The sequence below is a fragment of the Haliaeetus albicilla genome, chromosome 9 (genome assembly GCF_947461875.1).
Source record: "Haliaeetus albicilla chromosome 9, bHalAlb1.1, whole genome shotgun sequence".
NCBI lineage: Eukaryota > Metazoa > Chordata > Aves > Accipitriformes > Accipitridae > Haliaeetus > Haliaeetus albicilla.
In genome coordinates, this window is record NC_091491.1 from 12,964,349 (window position 1) to 12,990,290 (window position 25,942).

At 58.6% G+C, this 25,942-nt stretch overlaps 2 protein-coding genes across 5 annotated transcripts in view; one reads left to right on the forward strand and one right to left on the reverse strand.

Moving 5' to 3' along the window:
• NSUN5 (NOP2/Sun RNA methyltransferase 5) overlaps positions 1–25,942 on the reverse strand; it is a 197,362-nt gene that overhangs the window by 141,317 nt on the left and 30,103 nt on the right. The gene's annotated exons all lie outside the window — the stretch shown is intronic.
• MLXIPL (MLX interacting protein like) lies at positions 3,074–25,879 on the forward strand. 4 transcript variants are annotated; one of them, XM_069791605.1, is made up of 17 exons: positions 3,074–3,711; positions 11,932–12,038; positions 12,197–12,279; positions 12,484–12,573; positions 13,346–13,390; positions 13,696–13,894; positions 14,681–14,758; positions 19,236–19,408; positions 19,487–20,084; positions 20,729–20,802; positions 21,254–21,488; positions 22,123–22,235; positions 22,381–22,527; positions 22,874–23,001; positions 23,362–23,485; positions 24,686–24,815; positions 25,286–25,879. In XM_069791605.1, the coding sequence occupies exons 1-17, from the start codon at positions 3,416–3,418 to the stop codon at positions 25,405–25,407; spliced, it is 2,742 nt and encodes a 913-aa protein (XP_069647706.1). In that variant the 5' UTR covers positions 3,074–3,415; the 3' UTR covers positions 25,408–25,879. The 4 variants fall into 4 exon arrangements, with proteins under 4 accessions (XP_069647706.1, XP_069647709.1, XP_069647710.1 ...); XM_069791608.1 differs by having other exon boundaries at positions 22,408–22,527; XM_069791609.1 differs by having other exon boundaries at positions 21,254–21,437.

The following is a 25,942-nucleotide window of genomic DNA, read 5'->3' on the forward strand; positions in this document are numbered from 1 at the left end:
TATTACAATTTCTACCACTTTGCTAGGTGCAGAAACGAGACCTCTAAATCTGGAGATCCTTAGATGAGTGACTGAACCTTTAAAAAATGGACACCATCTGTGCCACCTCCATTGCCTTGGTAGGCAAGTAACAGGTCACAACATGCTGTCAGCAGATCAGAAATGTCCTGGTGGAGTTTGGCGAGAGCTCCCGGGCGATGGTCTCTGGTCCTGGAGGTCTGGAACTATTCATCTGATGGATGATGAGGTCTGCGGCTTCTTCGTGCTGACTTCTCAATTTTAATTCCTGCCATCAACCCCACAAGGGCTTGGAGGTGGAAACGCTTTGCACCATTGCTCCAGTGGGACGGCAGCCTCAGCACAGCAGGCTCCCCACCACCAGCACCACAGGGAACTCGTGCAGTGCTCCTCCCTCTGCCCTCCTTGCCCTCAGCATTCTTGGTGCATCTTCTACAGAGCCTACAGATGCTCTGGCAGACTTTCCACTTCTGACAGCTGTGAATGAGGTTTTAATATTAGTTTTTGTCTTTCTCAAATTGCACAGTAAAATTACTTTTGGCCCGCCTTTTGTGGTTTTACATTCCACTTGCTGAAATTCATAATGCTTTCTATTTTTCTTGTTCTTTGAATGTGATTCCCACCTTCTGAATGGCAACCAAAAGTCTCATCTGCTCTGTTTGGTGTCCCTGCTGGCTCTTTTGACCCTCTCAATGTCTGGCTGCGGTTAAGCTGATTATATTTATTCCAGACCTTCACCACAGTGTCTGTAAATGCCTTCCCTGCATTTTGCCCTTTTGCCTGCTCCTTTTGACCTCCTTTTAACACGTTCTAAGTGGATGTTTCCCACTGTTTCTACCCATACAGTTTCTCTGGTCTCTCTGAACATGACATATTCAGGCCACCAACTTTGCTGCTTGGTTGATAATAAAGCTTTCACAACATATTTCTCCTCCCTACCTTATTCCTGGTAGCAATGCTAGCAGTTTCAGTTCTAGTCCTTTTTTTAAGGATTTTGATTTTTTAGGACTTGAAAGGATCCCTATCTTGAGGGACTAAGCTGGGAGCTGTGTGCTCCTCTGCATCTGTTGAATGCCCTTCAGGTTTGAGTCCAACCCATCCCCATCCATCACTGTTGTGCATGAACACACTAGTATCCCAGCTCTGTCTGGATCAAATGGAGATACCCGTGCTTGTGCAGATCCCATCGACTCCCAGTTTCTTCAGCTACTAATAAATCTGACCTCTCTGTCCCAACACAGTTCTCCTCCCAGACACAGGGGCTGTTTCCCTCTGCCTCTGTGCATGGTGCTGGGATCATTTTGGAGAATTGATCTCTAACCTCCCAAGTGACAGTGCATGTTTTGGGACACCTTTGGGACATCCACCTTGCATTGCACCCAGGACCAAAACTCCCTTGGTGCACTCTCTCCAAGACTATGTTGCATCCATATGGCTGTAGCTGGCATCAGGCACTTTAGGATCCAAACAGCCAGTTACAAAATCCCTCAGCACTGCAGCCTGCCTGTTCCTGGGTGGGACCCCTGCTCTGGTCCACTGTCTGCCAGGGAAGGTTCCTCTGTGGGATCTGTCACCACTTCCCCCAGGCTGGGTGCCCCTTTGCCCACGAGATTTCCCTCCTCTGCAGCACAAGAGCTGCTGGACTGGAGATGAGGGAGTTATGATGTCCCTAAGAGCCTCACTGATGTATCTCTCTGCTTCCCTCAGACATCTGTTGTCCCAGAGGACCGAAGTCTGCCTGCAGCTGGTGAACAGATGGCAAATGCTCCTGGGCAAAAACCTGGAAATTGCCTTTTGTGCAGCGTGGCCCTGCACAGAGGAGCACTCTCAGAAAGCCTGTGTATCTCCAATATCTTTGTTTCTCTTGTGGCTTGCCTAATTCTTAGTTTCCCAGGACACCTACATTCCCATTATTGCTTTAAAATGTCTGCAGACAGTACTTTTAAAATTGCTTCTCTCTTCAGCATCTTGACAGGCAGCTTGGGACAGGCTGACATGGTTATAATGAATCACAGAGGAGGAAAGAGAGCCACAGAGCAATGCAAATGTGGCTGAAAAATGAAGAAATAGTTCCTAAGTGAGGTTTGCACCAATCAGTGTGAAAACTATGCAAAACAGCTATTTGTGCATATTCCTCCAGGTCTGAAAAATACCCTGGACGGCTGCTCACTCCTCCAGAACACCTGCAGAACCCACCTGTGTGCTTCGGAGGGTGCTCTGCTCCACCTGCAAGCTGGATTAAAGTTCAGATGCCTGTGGCCATCTATGTTAGCTTTATGCCACTGTTTATCCCATGTTTTCATCAGAGGTGCCTAAAAGCTTGCGCCTGGGTGCTCTCCAGGCATGTGTGCTTGTGCCAGGCTGTGGAGCTGGGAAAAAAAAGGCCAGAAACTAGAGAGAAAAAAAGCAATTTAAGCCTGAAATTATATCCACTTTGTCCCTCTGTGGCTCTGGTTAGTGAGGAGATGCTTGTGACACAGGTCTGGCTGGCATGGCACATGCTAAGCCCTGGCAAGAGATGGGGAGGGGTCTGGTGCATCAAGCCCTGCCTGCCTGCATCTCTCAGGACACCTCGAAGGTGAATGTAATCCAGTTTAAGGACTGCATGACTGCAAGTTGTGTAAATCCCACCGTGCCTGAGCTCATCATTGCCCTCTCTTGCATTCAGCGTTTGCATCGCCTCTCCTGCTGGGTCACACCTCGGAGCAGGCTTTTGCCTGGGCTGTTTCTCAGCTTGATGCATGGCTCAGTGACTCGGCGTGCTTTGCGCTGAGCTGGGTGCCCGTTGCTATAATTTTGCCTGTTTGTGTCCCTTAATCTGTATTTGTTTCCTTGGAAGTGCAGGGAGATACATTAGGCCAGAGGCGCTAGGTAAATACCGCCTGCTCCTCTCCCTGCCAGCATGCTGGGAGCAGCGATTAACCCGGGGTAAACAGAGCCGACTGCCAGCAAACCCGTGGCCCTTGGTGAAGGCGGGGACGGGGGACCCGCAGCTGCTCCTCCCCGGGTTTGCAGGGGAAATAAAAGCCGGGGCTGTCAGGTGTGTTGCAAGAGCAGGACGGCGGCGTGGAGCTGAAGCTCCCGTGGCCGGTGGCAGGGTGCTGTGGCCCGGCTGACGGTGCGCCATGGGCGGGATCAGCCACCACCAATATAAACGGGGCTGAGAGCGAGCAGCCCCGGCAAACTGAAAGCTGAACCTTGGAGCGTGGAGGAGACGGCGTGGTCCGGGGTGGGGCAAGCAGCGCCGAGGAGGAGGTGTGGTGTGGGTGTCCTGTGCCGGGGAGCCCAACGGCATGTGGTCAACGCTAACGCAGCACCCATAGGGCTCTGGCACAACCAGGATGTGAACCACAGCGCTGGGGCAGGCTGATGAGGGCTCCCCAGCAGGCGCTGGGCGATGGCAGGAGCTCAGGGGGGGCTCCCAGGTCCCTTCCCAGAGCCCCCAGTTGGGCCATGCCCCGTCTCCGACTCCGACTCGGACTCCGAGGACACGGCTGTGGGTGGCACAGCACCCGGTGCTGGGGCGCAGAACCCGTCCCAGGTCATCCACAGTGGCCACTTCATGGTGTCGTCGCCGCACAGCGACTCACTGCCCCGCCGGCGCCACCACCGCACCGAGCCTGAGCTGGCTGATCCCCGGAGCATTGACCCGACCCTCACCCGGCTCTTCGAGTGCATGAGCCTGGAGTACAGGTGAGTCCCAGAGCCCTCTCGCTGGGATGCGTCTCAGACCCCCCCCCAGCTCTTTGAAGGTATGAGGCTGTCTGAGCCGTACTGGCCATCCAGGAACTTGCTGCCAACAGACATCCTCCTCTTCTGCATTGGGTTGTGATGGGCAATATGCTCAAAAACTGCCATCCTGGGAGGTTTCAGGGAGAAAGAACTGATGCTGGGTTGCTGGCCATAGAGTCAGATGAAAAGTTCCTCCTCTCTCCACAGGTATCTTAACCCTTCTCCGTCTTCCCATGAGTTCTGGAGTCATTGCATCCAGCTGTAGCACCCTCATGGCCAGACCCTGCACAATCTGTAAAGCAGTACTAACCCTGTGGGCAGCCAGCACTCAGTTTTTGGCAATCCAGGCCAAAGCAGGAGTCCTGCTTTCCCGTCCTTGACTCTGCCCACATGTCCCGAGGTTATTCCAGGACATGCAGCGCCGCTAGGGGCTGGATGGCTGCACGGGGCTTTGTCCAGGGCTTCCTGAAAGCTTCCCTGCTTCCCTCCTGCAAAATCAGATGGGTCACTGCATCATTCCCCCAGCCACACAAATCACCCAAGTCCAGGACGCTAGGGATCTGCTCATCCCACAGCTCCTTGGTGAGAACAGGAGAGCCTGCATGTCTCTTAGTGCCTTGGTCCACATTCTTGGAGGCAGCTCTCCTCTTTTGCCAAGGCCCCAGGGTTTTGAGTTCTCTCAAGCATGGTATCAGGGTGACTTGCTCTACTGGCATCAGTACAAAACTGCTTGCACAGCTTTCCCAGAGTGTCCAGGCGCAAACCTGGAATGACGATGTCCTACTGATGCCACATGAAAACAAAACCTCAGCAAAACAGCCTTGAAGAGTTGCCCATTGCCTTGTTCCATGCAGAGTCTCATTCAGTTGCTGACTTCTCAGGTATGCCTTGAAGTCCTTGAGTGCTCAAGGTGATGGAATATGTGGTCACTGCCAGAGCACCCCCAGTGACGCCAGGCACTGGGACAGCACTCCAAGGGTACTAGTTGCCACATAGCTGTGTACATTTGGCCCATCACCACATCCCAGATCGCATGGTTTGCTCACAGCTGATGCGGCACAGTTCTCCTCCAAGGTGCTGGTGAAGCTGGCACTCTGCAGGAGCACGCTGAGCTTCAGCGTGGGGTGACCCAGCTGAGGGTCATGCTTCCTGGTCAGGCAAGTAAGTCACCTCTGAGTGCCATGCACAGGGGACACTGAGGCACTGATGGCCTCACTCTCTTTTGCTCTCCCAGCCCCATACTTGCCATACTCTGATCCTTGCAGCTTGGGGCTGGAGGAACAGATACTGCTCCACCCCAGCGTGCTCAAGCTCTTGACTCTTGAAATGCACCACAGCCTCTGTGTGCCCCTGAGCTCTGCTGCTCCCCAGGCAGTGGGGAAAGGGTGCAAGTGCTTTGGCAGTTGGAGCAGACCACAGCAGCTGTATGCCACCCAGGGTTGGCCATTACGCTGGAGACAGGGCTCCATCACTCCAGATCTCTCTACCCCTTGGACTCTTTCAGGGCCTTGTTTCCCTCCTGCACTGAGCATGATAATGCACACAGGAGCCCCAAGCCCAGCACTATGGCAAACCATAACTGCAGTTGGACAGCAGCCCTCAGTGAGGAGGATCCACATCAGCTACAAAGCATTAGTGCCACTACTGATGGCCACCCTGGATGTCTCCTGGCTGCCTTGGTGCAAGACTAGGTCTTCCTCAGCACCCATAGGAGCAGTTCTTGGTCTGCTGTGGAGCCAGGGTAGCTGCAGGCCATGGGACCCAACCAGGAAAACGTTGACATTGGATGTTCTCCACACTTCATGCTCGGTTCTTTTCTCTTGGAGTTCCTTTCATCCTTAAATGCTCTCCCCCTCCACCCCTCAGCTGTCATGCTCTGCAGCTTGCCAGCACCCTACAAACAGGATGATAAGCATTGATCAGAGATTGGGTTCAGGTGAACCTGGACCTGTGATGCAGTGCTGGATATGACTCTCCGCAGGTGGGATTGGACTCTGGCTCTAGAGCTGACCACTCTGCTGGCTAGCTTCTGTTCAGGCATTTCTTTTCTCCCTTTGGAAACCCATGGCAGCTTTGCTAATACATTTTTGACAGACTTGTAAGCTAAAGTTGGAGGAAGGTATCAGAGGGGGGAAATGGAATTTAAAGATACTTGGCACACCTCTACTTTTACTTTTATCTGACTTGATACTTCTCTGCATCATCTGCCATTTCACACCCTCCCTCCCAGCCAGGTTGCTCAGAAGGGGTGTTGGTGCAGCACAGCATCAGCTGGAGTCGCCAGCCAAATGTCCTCCAGTCTTCAGGAGTGCATCCACAATTATGTTGTAGACTAACTCCCTAACAAAGCAGAAACTGCAGAAAGGTATCAGTTGGGAGGCACCTCTGGAGTTCATTGTCCAACCCCTGTGCAAGGCAGGGCTAACTCCAAAGCCAGATCATGGTGCTCAGGGCCATCACTCTGATGAATGGAGACCAAGGATGGTGAGCCAACCACCTATCCACCCTGTCCCAGGGCTGCACCACTCTCACAGGGAAGAGTTCTGTCCATGGCTTTAATTGGAGTTTTCTTTGTTCCAGCTTGTGTCCGTTGCCTCTTGTCCTTTCTCGGTGCATGTCTGAGAAGTGTCTGATTCCATCTCCTCTATAGCCTCCTTTGGGTAGTTGAAGGCAGTAAATAGATCCTCCCTCCACCTTCTCTTCTTCAAGCTGAACAAACCCATCACTCACCCTCCTCTTTTGTCATGTACATTAGCCCCCCGACCACCTTAACGTCCTCCTCCAGGATCACTCCAGTTTGTGAAACTCCCTCTTTTATCGGGGGAACCAATCGGGACACAATATCCAGCCTTGGCCTTTGCAGTGCTGGGTAGAGGGGAACTATCACTTCTCCTGATCTGCTGGCTGAGCTGTGAGTGTTGCAGCCACCCATTCCTCCCTGTCCTGGCTTACACCATTTCAAAGGCACTAAACTCTCTCTAAACAGTATCATTTTTCAATGGCTGTAGCTGAACAGTCATTTGAGTACTGTAATTCCTCCCCTCTCCAACATTCCTCTGCGGCACTTTACAGGTGTTTATGGCAGTCCTGTCTCAGCTTGAGCAATCGCCTGGAGGATCTGACCTATTATCCCCCATGGCCTGGACTGTGCATCAGTGCCTCGCTGGGAAAGAAGTGCTCTCTCCACATTAAGGCTTGCTGCTAGCAGTAACTTCTTTCTTCAGATCCCTCAAAGAGAGGCAACTCTGCCTGCCGAGGTCCTCCTCCTGGTGCTGGGATGAAGCTGTTCCCAGGCCCTTTGTACTCATTTTCAAGGACACTTCCAGCAGCTCTCCTGCCAAAGACTTAATGATTCTCTTCCACTCCTTATTCTCCTGCAATGTGCTGCACTTATTGAATCCCTTCCTTAGACTGTTGTTTCTCCTGTAGGTGGACTTCCCTGCAGCACATTTGGCCCCCTCCACGTTTCCCCAGAAAGCTGAGTGTGTGGAGCTGAGCTCCTTCAGGAACTGTTCACGCTTTGGCCTTAGCGCAATCTCCCCAGCTGAGCAAGCTCTTTCTCCTCATCACTGCAGTGTGACTCCCCAATGTCCTGCCTTGCAGGTCTCCTGGGCTCACACACCTTTCTGTGGCCCATTGCAGGGAATCATTGGGTGACTGACCTGAGGGACTGTCCTCTTGAAGGGAGAAAAACTGGGTGCAGATAGGAACTGCGAACTGCAGCCACTTGTGATCTTATCTTGTACAAGTCTACCCTGTGCTTCAGAAGAAGCCTCCTGTAGCTGTTCCCAGAGTGCGATGTAGATTAACCTCCTCTTCTCCCCTGCAAATACCAAGAGGGGAGATTTAGCAGGTAGGGACATCAGACTGGTAAGTGACGTGGAGTATTAACTCTGCCCCTCTTGTGATTTAAAAAAAGGCAGGCTTCAATTACATCCTTGTGTGCTAATTCCCTACTAATTCATCCTCCTGGCAAGCTGATAGCAGGCCCTGAGGCTTTCCTAGAAGTGGAATTGCTGCTATATCTTTGCCATACTCTCTAATTGATTCTCTAATTCACAGTGCCTTAAACACTCATGCACAGGGCAGAAAGCACCCAGACAGAGCCCCGAGTGATGCACAAGCTGAGCTGCCCTCTCCCTGTTTCCTCCTCTCAGGATTAGCCTGCACTTTCCTTTGCCCACCTGGCAAATCGCTCACCTCAGTTCACTACAGTTCACTACAGCGTTTGCCCGCAGCCCTGTGCACTAGCTCAGGCTGGCTGGAAGCGGCTTGCACCGATGTGGCAACATCCTGCAATTGCTGGGTCCACCTCCACCATTTGATGAGGCTTTGGTCTCATCCAGACCCAAGATGGTCTGGGCACTGCCTGTGCCCTGGCTGGAAGGAAGTGGGAGGTGAGGGAAGCAGAGCTCGGTGCCAACAGCAGTCCTGGCTTGGCAGATCCCTTTGGGGCTTTGCGGTGGGCTGGGCAGCTTCTGCTACGAGTTATCTGCATGATGGGCAATAGCAGGTCTGGTGAGGGGAAAGGCTCGTGCTCGGGCTAAACCCATCCACATTGCAGTGTGGTTGTGCTGTCATTAGTGGCAGGGAGCTGCATGCCTTTTCTCTGTCATTTCCCAAGGATTTGGGGCTGATCCTGTCCAAGCAGTGTGCAGAGGAGTTGGGCTGGTGTGAAAGCCTGTTCCCACATGCACAGTGGGGTCGTACCTCCAGAGATCCCCAAAATAACTGGTTGTGGACATGTACCTAGCTTGGCTCGCAGCTATCCAGCTTCTCAGACAGCTATTTGCAAGAGGATGTAAATGACTTCTTTTCTCATGTGGGGCACTTCATGCTTCCTTTGCACAGAGGAAAATGGCTGCCCGAGAGGCAGAGCTGTAAGGGCAGAGGCACTCCTATCTGCAAGTAAACACACAGAGGAGGTCCCAGTCTAATCCCCAGTACAGTCTATTAACAACACAGCCCTCGAATTACCCCAGATGCACCCATGCAGGCTGCACCACCGTCCGGGGCACAGCTCACTCCCTCAGGAGGCAGCACGGTGAGCGGCCAAGCTGGCACAACAGCCTTTTCATCAGTGCAACCCGGTAAAGAAAAAAGCTCGTTTAGATAGTAGAGATTTGAAGTCGGATTTGAACACAGTCGTTTTTTGCTTGGGGGCACTTTGCAGGAAAATTGTGGTTAGATATTTAACTTTCTTTGTCAGACTCTAGATTTTAAAACAAAAACTCAAGAAAAAACATGACTTTGCTAGCAAAATTTATAAGAAATCGGACATGAGCTTTTAGGACTCCCAGGAAAGGCTGTCCTCTTTCAGCCAGCCCAGGGCCAAACTGTGTCCCAGCAGCCCAGGGAGCAAGGGGGGCTCTGACAGCCCCACGGGGGATCCTGCTCCTGCTGCACTTGGAAACGCCGAGCAGGCTTGTACCTGCCAGAGGACCCTCAGCTTAGCTGTTCCCCTCCTGCTGCTGCCTGCTTCTCTTTGTGCAGCCCTGCACCTCACCAGATCATTCCTCCTTCTTCCTCTTGCTGTTGATGGAGAGCAAAACATTCATTATGCCATGAAAGCAGGGACCACAAGACCTTAAACTTCTGGATGGACTAAATGAATCACAGAGCAAACGAGGTGCAACTGGCTGAAACAGAGTTGGTGCTGACCCACGCTGTGTTTGGTCTCAGGCTGAGCCCTGCTCCTACCTCACCCCATCCCACAGAAACCCCTTAGCCAGTACTGGGGTCTGTGTCACCATTTCTCCAGCAGCATGGGGCAGCAGGACCTCAAGTTTGGGGCATCCCAAACCTTTATCGAGGCTCAGCATGGGATTTGCATCCATCTCCCTGGGGAGATAATTTCAGGGAAGGGTGGGGTCATTTTCAAGGCAAACAAGGGAACAAAGATCAGCCTGATAAGCCCCCAAACTGACAGGATTGTTAATGGGGAAAAAAGGTGGTTAATGGCAAAGCCCAAAGGCATCTCCCCTCTGCCTTCCAGGCCACGGCCCCACCAGCCTCGTGCATGGCTGAGGTGCCCATCTGCAGCTGCAGGGCTGTGGCCCTCGGGCTCAGGCTGCTCCTTTAAGCTGGCTGTCAGGGTGGGGGGCACTGGTGAGGACTGTGGCTGGGTAGCCTTGACCAGCAGGATCTGGCCATGTGCCCAGGAAACCCGTCCCTTCCATTGGCTCCTCTGGTTGGCACCACTGTGCTGTTTGCCTTGTGCCGCTGGGGAAAGTTCAAAATCCTGGTGATAGCAGAGTGGCCAGCACGTAGCCAAGTCCTTAACTCTCTGTGGGCTGGAGCCATGGGGACATGGGTCCTTCCCCAGTCCCTAGGGCAGTGGGTCGGGCTGGGACTCCCTGGGGAGACCGCCCCTGTCCACCCCTGCAGGTGGGAGCACCCGCTCCCAGACACATCACTGCATCACGCTCTGGAGTTGGAGGGGTCCCTGATCCTTGTCCCCCACAGTGAGATGGGACAGCAGCATTCTTCTCTTCCCTCTGCCCCGGCACGCTCTCTCTGGCCGCAGAGCCTTGCAGGACCAGCACTGTGGTCTCTCTGCCTTGCGCTGCTGACTGGTTGGGCTGCCTGGCTCTAACATCGAGGACAGCACCCTGTCTGCAGCAAGCCACCTGCCCGCTGGGCTGAATGGAGCTCCAAGCCAAACTCTGAGCTGAGCCAGCACAGGCACTGAGGGAGGGAGCCCCACTTGCCATGCTGTGCCATGCTGTGCAGCGGGAGGCAGATTTCAAGGCAGGTTAATGCAGAATTGGCCAGTCTTTGTCCAAGGGTTTCAAAAGCTTGAATGAACAAGTGTGTGGCTTCTTAAAGTATTAGCTGGGCACCGCTCTCATCCCCAGCACCTCCTCAGGGACATGGCCTGATGGCACCTTGGGGTGTGCCTGAGGAGATGCTGGCAACGAGGGGATACAGCATCCCTACACCCAGCCCAGCTGCTACCTCTCCTCCTCCCTGCATGCGCTGAGGATAAATGGGACCCAAAGCAGCACCAAGACCTTTAAGGGACAAACTCTTGGCTGGAGAGGGCCATGGGCTTCCCAGGGAGGGATGCCATGCAGCCTCCAGCCTGCTCTCAAAGGGCCCCTCTGTGCAGCCGGCATTGCCCCAGAGCCATGCCCTGGTGGATGGGAGAGCCAGGGCAGCTGCTGCACTCACAGGGAGAGGTGAAAAGGACCCCAAAGTAAGGCAGAGGCACTCCAGCCTCCCCCATGGAGCTCCTGGGGCAGCAGGACCCTCAGGACCTTCCCGGTGGGTGCATGCAAGGGGGCCATGTCCCTTGGCTGGAAGGAAACAAGACAATTGGTGAAATGTGGCTCCCTGCACTGCAGGCCCCATTAGGGCCATCACCACCACCACAACATGCTGTAGAACAAACATGGTTGCTGCTGGGAGCTGGGAAACAGGAAGGAGGGAGCCCAGCTCGGGCTGGGGGCCAGGGCGTAGGGTACAGGTTTACAGGGATGCGTGCGGAGAAGAGCCCAGGGCAGTGCTGGGCTGAGGGCAGGGCTGGTCCCACTCTTCCTGTCTTGGGGCACAGGCAAGCGTCCCTTAATGTCTTTAACGTCCTCCAGCTTGTTGTCCTGCCTTCCCAGACCCACATAGATGGCTGCCCCTGCCTGCCCCGCTGCCTGTGTCTGGCCCCAGCTGAAGGTAGTGTTTCAAAGCCTTGCCTGGAGTTAAAAGGAGCGTCAGAAATAGCTGCCCAAATGCTGCGATGAGGCAAGAGCCACAGCAACACATGTCTCTGGGTGTCTCGCCTGGGTGGGAGACTTCCCTTCCCGTCCCTCAGGGCAGGATGCAGCTGTCCTGGTCGGGGGCAGCGGGGTCCCTCCTCGGAACTGGGGTTCAAGCCTCAATGAATCAATTCCTCCATGTGCTGTGCTTTAATCCCAGGGATTTAAGAAGCCTCATGTGGGTCTGTGAAGCTCACAGTTTAGGTCTGTGCTGCTTTCAGGGTGAACAGGAGCTCAGCGTGCTCCTGTGGGTGTTCCCATGGGTGCTTGGCAAGCAGCCTGCAGCAGAGCCACATGGCTGTGCCTGCTCTAGACTTGCCACCAGGCTGGTGGCCCCAGGCACCTCGAGAGAGATGGCCCCTTGGGAGACCCTGAGCTGGGAGGGCTCTGGGATAGTGCCCCTCAGCCTCTCCTTTGCTTGGTGTTTTAGTGGGAAGCTGGTGTCTCCAAAGTGGAAGAATTTCAAGGGGCTGCGGCTGCTTTGCCGGGACAAAATTCGTCTCAACAACGCTATCTGGAGAGCATGGTACATCCAGTGTGAGTACGGGGCCAGAATCTGCTCTGTCTGCTGAGTGTCAGGTGATGCTGGGTGGGACGGGGCTGGCGCTGGGACAGTGATGTACAGGTGCACGGGCACCCTCCCCAGCAGAGGGATGGAGCCATGGGTAAAGCCATCTGTGTTTTCCCCTGTGCAGATGTGGAGCGGAGGAAGAACCCTGTGTGTGGCTTCATCACCCCGCTGGAGGGGTCAGAGGCTGATGAGCACCGAAAACCAGAGGTAGGGCATGGTCCCTTGCAGCTCTCTCAGCCAGGAGCAGGTCTGGGTGGCAGAGGTGGGAGCTGGGGACATGAAGAGGGCAGAGCTTGTGGTATTTCATAGCCGGGAAAGGTATTTCTGATGTGGCACAAGGAAACCAGCCCTGGCTGGGGGGTGCTGGGGCTGGGGCGCTCAGCCATGACCCCCTGCCCTGCCCCCCCCCAGGCTGTCGTGCTGGAGGGCAACTACTGGAAACGCCGCATCGAGGTGGTGATGAGGGAGTACCACAAGTGGAGGATCTACTACAAGAAGCGGGTAAGTGGCTTGGCCCATGCTGTTCCCTGTACTGCAGTGGTACCAGCAGTGGGACAGGACATCAGCATGCCCAACATGGAGCTGTGGCTGACTGGGAGCGGGACATGGCAGGCTCTTGCCAATATGGGAGGGGGATGCTGGCTGCTGCCATGGTGCCGGTGCAGGGGAGCTCAGTGGGGACCCCATCGCCAGTTGCCTGTGGTGCTGCGGTGTGCTCCGGCAGCCCGAGCTGGGCTGACTGTGCCCTGCCTGGTGCATGATCCAGGGCTGGGTTTGGCAACATACCCACAACACACGTGTTGGGATGGGTCAAGTAGAGCCATGGCTCACCCACAGTGCTCCAGCTGGGCTGGAATTTGCCGGCCATGTCTCACTCCAGCACCACGTGCTGCCAGGCAGGCCGGGTGGCTCTGGGTTGCTCTGGGTGCCCACTCTCAGGCATGCTGGCACGACGACCTTGGCTGCCCACCACACAGGGTGGAGTGTGGTCCAGCCACCTCCCCAGGCCACTTGCTTGGGACTGATAAAGGCCAGGGTTGACACAGGCAGGCTGAGTGCTGGCAGCCTCGCACTGCCACACACCACTGGTCCCAGTGCTGCGGCAGCTGCTCAGCCCCAGACACTGTAAAGGCAGATGTGAACTCATGGCAGCCACACTGAGCCCCCCAGGAACCCCCTCCTGAGCACTGCCCCCCTCTGCCCTGCCCCTGGCTCTGCCCTGCACCGTGCCTGCCCTGGCTGGGGGGTGACACAGGCTATCTTCTCCTTCCAGCTCCGAAAGTCCACCCGGGAGGGAGAGCTCTCCAGTCCAAAGCGGGTGAGTCCGCTGGGGAAGGGTGGGGAGGGGGGAAAAGGGGGATGCAGTGTGGACCCCTGTGCTGGGCAGCTTGGGAGAAGGGCAGATGAAAGCCCCAGGGTGTGATGAGCCCAATGGGATGGGAAGCCAAGCACTTGGGATGCCAGATTCACCCTTCTGGAAGCACCAATGTGCCAGGTGTGAAGCTTTGGAGTGATAAACGCTGTGGAGATCATGGGAGCTGCCAGGGAGAGCAGCTGGGGAGCCAGGCATGGACCCTATCCAAGAGAGGTGTCCCCCTGGCTCCTTTGTTCCATCTCACACAGGATGAGGATGTCTGGAGGCCAACAGAGAAATGGTGCAACCAGCTATTCTGCAACGTGGTGCCCATGCTGCTTGGGGATGAGGAAGAGGAGCCAGGGGGTAGGCAGCACTTCGACTTGGACACCTTCCTCTCGGATATTTCTGACACCCTCTTCACCATGACACAGACACCCAGCACCCACCAGGCACTTCCTGAGGATGGTAGGTGCCATCCTCAGACCATGCTCTAGCAGGATGTGGAGGAGGAGGTCCAGGTGGGCAGCACGCACTGTAGCATCTTGCTGCCTCTTGGCTTAGCCCCTCAGAGCTGCTGCCTGTGTCCTTTGGGCAGACAGTATCCCCTGGCATCCATCCTGCCGGGGCACAAGAAGAGGATGCTCCTGCCCTGCCCAAACAGATCAGGGAGCCACTGGAGGAGGCAACGCTCCCTCCCTGCCCAAACAGAGCTCTCACTCCATTTGGGCAGGGTGGGAGCAACCCCTCCTCTGGTGGTTCCCTACAGACCAGCCCGGGCTGCCCCAGGTGGGATGGGCTGAGCTGCCCAGGGAGCACTAGCCCCGTGAAGGACCTTGCACCCCAGGGCAGGGCTGCCAGTCCTGGGTAAGCAGTGGGCAGGTCCTGCCTTCCATGGCCACTCTTTGCTGCCCCTGCCTGGCCAGGTCCCTGGAGCTCCTGCAGCACCAGGCAAGTCCTGTGCCAAGGATCAGCATTTCCCTGGGGTTCTTGGGCACTGGATGAGGTCCCAGAGGTGCTGGCGGGCAGAGTGGTGGGACAGGATGGCCCTTGGTCTCCACAGAGTGGGCACCCATTTTGCTGCCCATGCACGGCTGCAGGGCAGGGTGCAGTGACACAGTGTGCAGCAATGCAGGGTGCCATGGAGGGGTGGCAGCCAGGCAGGTGTGAGGGCAGTGGTGGGAGGAAGTCTCATGGGAGGGTCTTGGGGTTGGAGTGGCTGGGGCCTGATGTTGCAGCTCTGCCCTCTTCCAGCATATGTTGGGAATGCTGACATGATACAGCCGGACTTGGCACCCCTGCAGCCCAGCCTGGATGATATGGAGATCTCAGGTAAGAGCCAGCTGAGATGTGGTACTACATCCCACACAGCCCAGCATGGTCTGCACCCCATGGCAGCCCAAAATGGGCGGTTCAGAGGGCTGGCCAGGCAGCGCCAGAAACTGCTGGGACAGCCAGAAAGCACCAGACATTGACTGGCATGGAAAAAGCAGCATGCATGGACCAGGGTGTTGTGGCAGTCTGCAGGGCAGGGGCTTGGCATGCCTGCCTGTACCCGGGGCAGAGCCACAGCAGGTCAGGAAGGGCCTGGCCAGGAGCTGTGGGAGGGGATTTCTACAAACATAGGGTCTTTCCAGGAGTGCTAAACCACCTCGGTTTGGATGCAGACAGAGGAAAGACAATTGTCCCCCACAAGAAAGAGGAAACCTCCAGAGAACAGGTTCTCTGCTGCTGCATCCCCCTCCTCACCCCACTGCCTGGGCAGCCCCAGGCTGAGTAGCCCATGGGGCTGGCTCGGAGCTGAGACCCTGTGCTGGGCTGTGCTACATCCCTTGGGGTCAAGTCACTGTCCCTTCCAGGCTGGCCCAGAGACAAATGTGGCACTGGCGTCCAGCTGGGGCAAGGGGGTGGCCGAGGGGAACGCTGAGAAGTGGGCAATGGCAGCCTCCTCCCATAGGGCTGCCACCAGCACTGCCATGCAGGATCTGAGCCATGAGTGTCCATGAGCGCCATGGAGTCAGCTGGGACATGTGCTGATCCCAGCTGTGCAGTGTAGTGTCCCCATATTCCAGGGCAAGGCACCACTGGTGCACGCTGCACCGGGGACCAGCTCTGCCCTTGAACATGCCAGAGCCCGTGGCCTGGGCACACTTTGCAGGGTGGGAGCTGGTGTGTGTTGGTAGCTGCAGCCCTCCTGGCAGCTGGTGGCCTTGGGCAGCACCAGCATCTCTAGACTCCTCTGCGCTTCTGTGAGCACCCTGTGAGCTCCACAGCTGGTCTCCACTTCCTTCAGCAGGAGGAAACAAGGGTGCTTGCACCATATGGCTGCAGGGTGATGCAAGACCAGATGCTGGTGGGGAACGGGCTGGGGCACTCTGATGTGCCAGGGCAGGTGGTGGCATGCCCCAGGGATGGATGGGGTGGGAAGTCTCTCACCATCCCTTCTTGGCTCATTCCCTCCAGAGTTCCCATCAGGGTGAGATTTCCTGGGAAGAGGGTCTGCCCTCACTGCTGGCCCTTTGCCTCCTGTCCCCAGGTACCCCATGTGGGCATCAGGCGCTGGGAGGTGGAACAGCATCAAGTGGGTCAAATTTGAGACTTGACAAGTGTCCCTTCCCCCAAGACGTCCCACATGGTGCTGGAAAGCTGCACCAACCCCTTTCAAGGAACACCTCTCCACAATGGTGTCACAGCAGCAGCCTGAGCACCTCTCTTTGTGGGCCCAGCTGCTGTTCATGCCATGGCCTCGTGCTGAGCAGGACATGGCAAAGGGCACGGCAGTGCCCATCTGTACCAATATATTTCTATGGGCAGCCAAGTTGTCTTTTTTTTCCTGGGGAAAAGGCCTGCATTTGGTCCAGGGTGCTGCCTGGGAATGGGATGGGTCTTACTGCAAGCCGCTACATCACAGGAAAGCATTCCTTCCTGTTCTGCCCATGCCCAGCAGCTCTGCATGGGGGGACTGCTGGGCCTAGGGAGGGTCCCAAGCCCAGCTGGGGTCAGGGATGGCATCCCAGCTGTGGCTTGTTGTCTGCCCAGGTTTGGGCTGCTGAGCATGGCTGGAGAGAGGCTTGTGAGCCCTGGAGCAGGGCAGCACCCTGCAGGGTGCTCAGAGACTTGTGGGTGGGAGTTTTGTCCCAGATGTGGCATTTCCTGGGATGCTGTGCAGAGCAGCTAGCCCTGATGACGAGAGGTGACAGTCCAACAGCCGAGCACTGTGTGTGAGCGATGTGTATGCTGGCGGGATGCAGGTGCGCGCTAGGCGGTGAGGGCGTGCGGGGCACAGGTGTAGGAGCAGCAGAGAGGTGTGCACACACCATCTGATGGGCAGTGCTGGGGGTGTGTGCCCATGGGGCCATGGGAGGACTGGGGAGAGGAGATGGGGAGAGAACGCTGGGTGCTGGGTGCCAGAGCTGTGGGTGCCAGCCAACCCAATTGTGTCCCCAAGGCTACTTTTCTAGCAGGGCATGCGATGGCTTTTCATGGCTCGGGAGCAGGGATCCCCCCAGGAGCCTCGTGCAGAGCACTGCAGTGCAAGTGTGCGGGGTGGGCACCACAATGGTTGGCGCAGGGCTCCTGCAGGGTCACAGGGCTGTCACCGTGTCTGGTGGCTGTGGCAGAGCTCAGCGCCTGTCAGTCATTGTGTGAAAACCAATCCCCACATGAGGAAGCACCTCATGTCTGCGGCGGGTGCCAGAGCGTGGTGTGGGGTGGATGGAGAAGTCCTGATGGCAGAGGCAAGGGAGCAGCCTGGCCCCATGCCCTGCTGGCACCGTGCTCCAGGTAGGACCTGTGCTGGGCACCGGGGCACTGGGGGCTGGGCTGGCTGTCCCATGGGGTGGCATCGCCCTGCTGTGCTGCAGGGCTCTCGCAGAGCCTGGGGCCAATGCTGTAGGGTCCTTGGTTTGGGAATGGGCTCTGTAGCTCCGATCCCATTGGAGAGCAGCCCCAGGTTTGAACGGGATGCCAAAGGTGTGGTGTGCTAACTGCATGGGGTCTTCTTCCTTGGGCAGCGACATACACTGGCCACGCTGCACTGCCTGGGAGCAGGTCAGGGTGATGCGATGATGGAGAGAAGCATTGGCAAAAGCTGTGGGGTGGGGAAGGAGCAGGAGAAAGGGAGTACGGGGCTCCCAGAGGCAGCCAGCCACCTTCCATCCCTGCAACACAGCGAGAGGCACAAGAGGAATTGAATCTGCAGAGCTGGGCACTAGAAATGCCTATAAATACCCACAGAGCTTCAGTGCGGTGGCAGGGCACAGCCTAGTGTGGGCACAGCGGAGGGCTGGGGGCAGCGTGGAGCTGGGTGCTGTGTACTGGGGAGGCTGACACCCTGCCTGGCAGCACTGTGGCCCGCACTGAGTGCCGGCCCATGGAGGGGCAGGGGTGGCTCTGCCATGCTCCCAGGTATTCACTGTGTCCTTGGTAGGGGGAAGGGGCAGTCTGAGGGCTGAGTGGGGCAGCTCAGCAGTGGCACTGCCCCATCTTGCACCAGTGTTACCCTCAGCTGGCACCACATAGCACTGCTGGAATCGTCACCATGATCAGCCCCATGGCATCCCACTCTGCTGGCATGTTTGCTCCTCTGGTGTAGATTCAGAAGTGTCTCAGGCCTTTGCAGGTTCTAGCCAGGGCACCCCAGGTGCTGGAGCCTGTGCCTCAGCCTGGAGGGAGAGCAGTCATTGCAGCCCTGACAGTGCCTGGGGCATGGCTGCACACGCTGGGCAGGCAGACCCAGCATGTGGACTCAGCCAGGCTCTGCTGGCGGCAGCGTGGGGCCTGGAGGCAGTGATGCTCATGAGCCAAGGGGTTAGGAGCATGGCTGGGTACTCCCCGGAGGGGACCGGTGTCCTGGGCTGGCTGCTTGGGCACAGAGCCTGTGCCAGGGGCTGTCAGTCAGCTGCCTGCAAACCTAGCCAGCGCTCGTGCTCCATCCTACAGGGAAGCATCCAGCAGCCCCATCCCCACCCCACAGTCATCCTCTCCAGGGAAAACCCTCCCAGTGGCGATGCCCAAGCCAGCACAGGCACAGGCAGCGGCAGGACCAGCACGAGCGGAGGCGTGTGTGGGGCTGATGTGCCAAGGGAGCTCGATTCACTGGGGAGGTAGCTGCCCAAAGTGTCAGGCCAGCCCTTTGCGCCATGGTGTCTGGGCCTGTGGAAGGAGCAGGGCTGTGGGAAGGGGAGAGGAAGCGAGAGGGAGTCGCGGCAGGGTCACGGGGCTCGGCTTCGGGAAGGCCATGGGATGTGGTTAGCCGCAGGCTGCGTGCACGGCAGCGCCAGGGTGGGGAGGCAAGCACTCGCCACAACTCCAGGGGACCGTCCCCCACGACTTGGGGATGCTGTGACACGCTCCTCCGAGCCCCACCACTGTGGCTGGCCCACAGCCTGGGTGTTGTGGTTCCTGCCCCAGCCTGGGGCTGGTTCAGGAGGAGCAGTACAGTCACGCACACCCCTGGGAGCAGCCCTGGCGCTGGAGCATGCGGCACCCAGCTGGGTGTGGGGGATGGGGTCCCCACCCTTGGGTGGCATCCCAGGCAGGTTTTCCTGTCCCCATGCATGTGGTAAGGCTGGCCCCGGGCACGTGGGCTGCCTCTTCCCTCCATACTCCAGTGTTTAATAACACAGGGGCCAAATCTGCTGGCAGAGCCTGGAGCTGCCCCAGCCCCACAAGGTGAAGGTGGGACTGGCAAGTCCCCAGCAGTGCCAGTAACAGAGTACGGCTCCACCCGGTGTGCCCAGGGGCTTGTCACCCCCTCTCTGAGAAGGTCCCCTTATGCCCATCGTTCTGTCTCCACTTGGCCCTGCAGATATCTTCACCAGCCACCGGCCACTGCCATCACAGACGCAACCGGGCTACCAGGAGCCGCCCTGCTTTGTGCCCATGGCTGAGCCCCTGTTCAGCGGTGGGGGGTCCCTGATGGGTGCTCGGGGGCTGCCTGCAAGCCCTGAGGCCCCGCTCCTGCCCAGCACCCTCCTCCAGGTGAGCAGGATCCTGGCCCGTGGCCTGTGGCTGCCGGTGCCCCAGGCATCCCCCCTGACCCTCCTGTGTCTCCTGCAGCCCGGTGGCGCCTCCCAGCTTGGCCTCCAAGGTGCCTTCCTGGGCCCCGAGCTCCCCTTGGCTCCCCTGCCTCCTGAGCCACCCACCGCAGCGCCCGGCAGCCTCAGCCCCCAGCTCCAACACAAGCCCCTGCTGCAGTATGGCCTCCCTGGCAAGTGCCTTGGCCTGGAGCCACCAGGACCCCACTACGCCCCCCCCGTCCCATCCCCCGGGGCGCCGCTGCTGGGCCCGGACCCCCCATTCTCCCCCGCCTCGGCCCCCCGCTCCAAGTTCCCCTACGCCAGCTCTACTGGCCCCTCGCTCCTGGCCCACCCCGCCTCCCCACTCTCGGCACCCTGCTTCGCTGCCCACGCCCCGGGGCTGGGTTATGCAGCAGGCATGGTGCCCCTGGGGTACCCCGGCCCGGCCACCCCCCAGGTCCTGCCCCCCGTCCTGCTGGGCGACCCCAGGTTTGTCCCCCCCAAGGGGCTGCCCCAGGGCAGGGGTGGGCGGCCGAAGGCGAAGCCCAGCAGCACGAAGGCAAAGAGGATGCCGGGACCCTCCGCGCCACCCCACCTGGCTGTGCCCAGCACCTGCCTGAGCCAGCTGCTGACCACAGGTAATGGGGCTGGGGGGCGGCGGGCGGGATGCAGGGGCAAGCCGGAGTTAGGGGGGAGGCTGTGGGGGAGATCAGAAGGGGAATCCTGCTTTCTCCCTGGAGTTGGGACACTGGGGATGCTGGGCAGGGCGCCTGGCTGTCCCCATGGCGGGGCAGCACCAAACCCAGGGATGAAGCCATGCCCAGGGAGCTCCCCCTGGGTCCAACAGCTCGGGAGGGAAATGGGGCCCAGCTGGCCCCAGGGCTTGGCCACGGGCACCGCTGCATACTCCCTGTGTCCCCAGCCTGGTCTCCATGGCCCTGTTGGCATGGATGGGCTGAGGGGTCACCGGTATCCTGCCCGACCTGCTGCCAGTGCATATGATGGGACAGGTCCCACTGAGGCTGTCATGTCCAGCCCTGTGCTTGTCTGGGGAGGGGCTGGGTGTCCCTGCCTGCACTAAGGCTCCCAAGGACACCCCTGCTGCGGAGAGCAAAGGTACCTCTCTCCAGGGGCTGCTTCACCCTTCTGCAGGGTAGACAGGCAGGGAAGGGGCTGCACCAATGCCGCTGCTTGGGGCTGGCTGTCCCGTGGGGCAAGAAAGGTCACCTGAGCCCCAACACCCTCATGCAGCAGTGCCCTTCTGCTCCCTGCCCTCTTGCAGCCAAGCAGGAGCTGGCCCTGGATGCCCCATGCCCGATGGGTGCAGGTTTCATGCCCACATCCCCTGTCTCTCTGGTAAGCACTCACCTACTCCCCAGGTTGGGAATTGCCCTCTCCTTGTTGCTGGGGCAGGGGTAGAGATGGGGCAGGTGGGGAGATGGGGCTCTGTGGGGTCACCTTTTGCACTATGGGGCTGGATAGGCACAGGGAGAAGGAGGGGGCATGTGGCTGGGGTGCTGGGGAGGCAGGAGTCACCCGAGTGTTTTCTCCTGTGAAAGAAACAGGGCAGCTGTGGGAAACATCCCACCTGCAGGGCCCCTTTCCTGGCGATGGTGCCCTGGGGGAATGGGGCTGGGGCTGCCCCTGCAGATGGTGGGATGGGGCTGCACATCCCCCCTCCCTGGTCCCCTTGCGGGTGTTCGTCTCTAAGTGCACGGGCACTGACTGACCAAAGGGGAAGGCCTGGTCCCTGGTGTGCATGGGGGGCTGGCCCCCCAACCTCCCACTTCCCTCTGCCTTCTCCCAGCAGCAGAGCACTGCCCCCGAAGTCCCTGCCACCTTCCTCTCCAGAATGGCCCAAGCGAGCCCAGGACTGGCTCCTGGCTCCAGCCCTTCCCAAGCGGTGCCAGTGCCGGTGCCACTGGCGGGCACCCAGCCGGGCCCACCGCTAGTCCCCAAGGTGGAGCAGCTGTCCCCCACGTCGGCTTGCGGTGAGTCTGGGGCACCCCAAGGAGCTCCACAGGACACCACGTTTCCTGCAGGTAGCTTGGACCAAACATTGTGGGAATGTTTCATTTCGACTTCAATCCCAGCTATTTACATATACCCAGCTGAGCACGGATTATTTCCTTCTGCAGGGGAGGGCACAGCCCCTTCACCTGCCTCCTTCTACAGGGGCAACTGTAGAAACAGGAAAAGACAAAAAGGAGCAAAATGTCAAACTGTGGTTTTGAAAACCTGGAGCTTGGGTTTTGAGTGGGAAGCACCTTGCTTTCACCCGCAGAAACCAGAGTGGCAGCTGGAAACCAGGCTCTGATGTCGTTCCCAGTTTCACTTTGGTGCTGCAGACTGCAGCCTTGCTGCCCTTGGGACTCTCTCCTGGCGATTTCCACCCCAAGAAACGCCAGGAATTTAAAACGTCATGTCCCATATGCTCCCATTTCTGACCAGTTGTAAAATGAGTGGGATTTGGGATAAGACAAAGCAGTAAGATGTGGTTGGATGCTGGACCGGAGCATCCCTGTCAGCTGAGCAGGGTGGCTGCCCTGGGGCTGAGGTAGTGCTGCAGGCTGCTCCTCTCTGCTTGTCCCAGCGTGGGACCTTGGTGTCAGCCCGTCACGAGGGGCTGCTGCTGCTGCTGCCCCTCTCCCCAGAGCATCACTTTTCCTTTTCCAGGCAGTGACTGGCCCAAGCCTGGCCAGGCTTCCCCAGGATCCACTGTAGGGCTGGGCACTGGCATCTCCCTGCACCACCCTGTGTCCTGTCGGGGCAGGCCTGAGTCCAGCAAGGTACAGCAGGAGCAAGCACTGCCTTTGCTATGGGGGGCACTATCTCCATATGCTGCTGCCCCCCAAACTCCCCCCCACCTAGCTGCAACCTTTGGGCAAGCCCGTCCTGATGGGGCTGGTGGCGAAGGGCTGTTCCCGCTGCCAGGATGTGCCTGACAGCATTTACCCACAGATGGAGAGCCGCCGCATCACACACATCTCTGCCGAGCAGAAGAGACGTTTCAACATCAAGCTGGGCTTCAACACGCTGCACAGCCTGGTGAGCACGCTGAGCGCCCAGCCCAGCATCAAGGTGAGTGCCCAGGGCTGTGCGGACTGGGCAGCCACAGGCACACAGGGACATGGTGTGTCACCTGGGGACGTTGCATCCCTGGTCTGCCCCAGTGCACAGGCATCCTGCCCTGCGCCCCAGTCTATGGGGCATGAGGCTGCGAGCCCACACCAGGCACATGGAGACCCACGCAGTGCAATTGTGCCAGGGTGGTCTGGGCTCTGGAGCCTGTGGCAGAAGCTGCCAATGCTCGGCAGTGGGGAACATGGCACCTCATGCTGCCAGCCCCACTGCACAAAGTGCCGGGTGCCCCACGCCCTGCCCACCCCAGGGGCTCCCTTCACCGTCTCACCCTGTGGCCCCATAGGTCAGCAAGGCCACCACCTTGCAGAAGACAGCTGAGTACATTTGCAAGCTGCAGCAGGAGCGGGCAGCCCTGCAGGACGAGGCACAGCGGCTGCGGGAGCAGATCGAGGAGCTGAACAGCTCCATCAAGTAAGGGGGGCATGGTTGGGGAGGCAGGAGGGAGCCACTGCCTGCATCAGGGTAGCCAGGCAGGGCAAGCGGCAGCGCTGGGGAGGCAGCAGGACACAGCAGGTCTCCTGAGCACCTCCCAGGACCTGTATCTGACTCTGTCCCCTCTCAAACCCTGTTTGGGGGAGGGATGATGTTCAAAAGGCAATGCTGTGTGGGACCAGAGCATGGGGCCATGCCTCACAGCTGCCCTGGGAGGGGGACACTGCCTGCCCACCCTTGCTGAGAGCTGAGGCCCTGCCAGAGCCTCTCCCCATGGGGTGGCCCCTGTGGCTCCCAGCCTCCTGAACACAGACCCATAGCACTACTTGTGCCCCACAGCCTGTGCCAGGAGCAGCTGCCAGCCACAGGGGTGCCCATCACACGCCAGCGCTTCGATCAGATGCGCAGCATGTTCAATGAGTATGTCCGCTCCTCCACACTGCAGAACTGGAAGTTCTGGATCGTATCCTTTGGGGCCAGTGCCTGCTGCTTGCTCTGACCCCTCCACCAAACAATGGGTCCTCTGGTTAACCCACTGCTCCTGGGTCTGTGGGGCCCCTCCAGCTCGAGAGGCTCTGGGGACCATGGGGAGATGTTTCCCAGCCAAGGGCACATGGTGAGAACATGCCAAGATGCTGTGATTAGGAGAAGCTTCTGTTACAAGGGAACAAACAGATTAGGAGTAAATGGTTGGTCTTTGGGTAGAAGTTGTCACTGGTGGAGCTGAGCTCATGTGGGGACGAGCTCCTGGTGACATGGGAACTGGGTCTTCAGAGGCAGCAGTCATCAACTAGGGATTAGCAAAGGTCCAGACACAAAGCCGGTGACATGATGGCTTGGTCTTGGTGGCCACATGGCACAACCTGGAAACCCAGGTGTGCCCATGCCTGAGACACAGGTCTGGGCTCCACATGGTGGAAAGGATGAAGGGGACCAAGGGCCAGGGAACGGGTGGTCAAAGGGCTGGACCTGCTTCTCTGTGAGCAGGGATTAAGCACACTGGGACCATTAAGCTTGCAGAGATTGTGAGGTCTACAAAATCCCAAGTGGCAGAGGGATGGGCAGGCATTGCTGCCCACAGTCCGATCCAGTGCAGGCAGTCCAGGCAAGGCAAAGGTGGCTCCTGATGCAGAGTTGGGGAGCGCTGTGGAGCTCCTTCCACAGGACACTGGGTATACTAAAGCTGACACGGGCTCCAGGACATGCTCGTGGTGGAGGTACCTGCAGTGGATTACTATATGCACAAAATCACCAGTCGCCAGCAGTGGTCTCTGCAGGCTGGGAGCACCAGGGGAGCACACTGGACACACTGGTGTCATGCCCTGCTCCTGGGCACTTCAGAGGACGCTTCACTAGCTGGCTCCTTGATCTGCTCTGGAACAGTTGTCTGGTGTCTAATCAACCATTTCTGGCAGCCCAGTCATGATGGGGGTTATGCAGCTCTCCCACTGCCTGCCCTGGGTGACACTCAGGTCCCCATCACCCCAGCAGTACGGGCTGGTGCCCAGTGCCGTGCTGTGCTGAGGAAGGCACCCAGCAGGTTTGCTCCCTGGCCAGGCAGGGAGGTTTTTCCTGCTGCCTGTAGGAGAGTGCTGTCCACACCTGGCAGGTGGGAAACCATGGTCTTGGCAAGGCTGGTCCTTAACTCCTCTGATCCCATCAGTTCAGTATCATCATCCGGCCCCTCTTCGAGTCTTTCAACGGCATGGTCTCCACAGCCAGCATGGAGAGCCTCACCCAGACATCTCTTGCATGGCTGGACCAGCACTGCTCCCTCCCAGCGCTTCGGCCAAGTAGGTGACCCTGCTCCTGTCTGTGGCACCTTAAAGAAGCCAGGCTGGCCTACTGGCATGGACTGATGGAAAAGCAGAGGGGAAAGGGATGGAGGCGTCCTGGGGGGCAGTGGGGCTGGTGCTGCACCACGCTTCTGCCACGCAGGAGGGAAGCACCCATGGGATGTCCTGGGGCTGCGTGCTTGGTGCTTTTCCACACTCCTTTCACACCCACGCTCCAGCTGAGCTGGCTGCTGCTGCGCTAAACCGAGAGCCCGTGCCCTGGCTGGGCAGGGCTCGACCCTCCTCAGACCCCCCCAGGGTGGGCTTCCCTTTGCCTTTTGCTGGGGGCTGTGGCAGGGAGCTGTTGTGCTCTTCCAGGGGCTGGAGCAGGGAAGGGAAGAGCCATCTTCCCCAGGATGGGTTAACCCAGGCCCCTTCCAGCCACCAAGGCACAGGGGGCAGCTGACATGTCCCATGTCTCCCCGCAGCCGTCCTGAGCTCCCTCCGCCAGCTGAGCATTTCGACCTCCATCCTCAGTGACCCGGCCTGCGTCCCCGAGCAGGCGACACGGGCAGTGGCGGAGATGGGCCGCGACGGTGGCTCCTCCTAGCTGCCCCCGGAGGGGCTTTCCCAGCCCTGCCAAGACCCTTGCTGCTGCCAGACAAGCACCCGCCAATGCCAGCGAGGAGGCCCCGGCAGGGCCACCGCGGCCAGGCTGCACGAGCAAGGGACAGCGCTGGTCGGTGGCGGCCCTGGGGCCATGGGGGTCCCGCTTCCACGGGCATCGGCTTGGGGAGTCCCTGCCTGTGCAGAGGCGGGGGCTGCTGCCGTCCCCCTGGTCCTGCGCCCCAGGACCTGCCAGACCCCGGAGTGGCTGGCACAGCGCCGGGCCCCGTCTGCCCTCAGCCAGGAGGCCTGGGTTGGGGGAGCTGCTGGGCAGTGGGGCCCGGCCCCGCTGCCTGATAAAGGACTCACTCTGCCTACAGGCCACAGCGTGGTTCTTCCTGCCGCGGGTCTCTCTGGGGCAGGGCTGGGGGAGGCGGGAGGCCGCAGGGTGAGGGCAGGGGCGGGCAGGGTGAGGGTGAGGGTGAGGGTGAGGGCAGGCCCGCAGCGGGGCAGTGCCACCCCCCGCCGCCAGGGGCCGC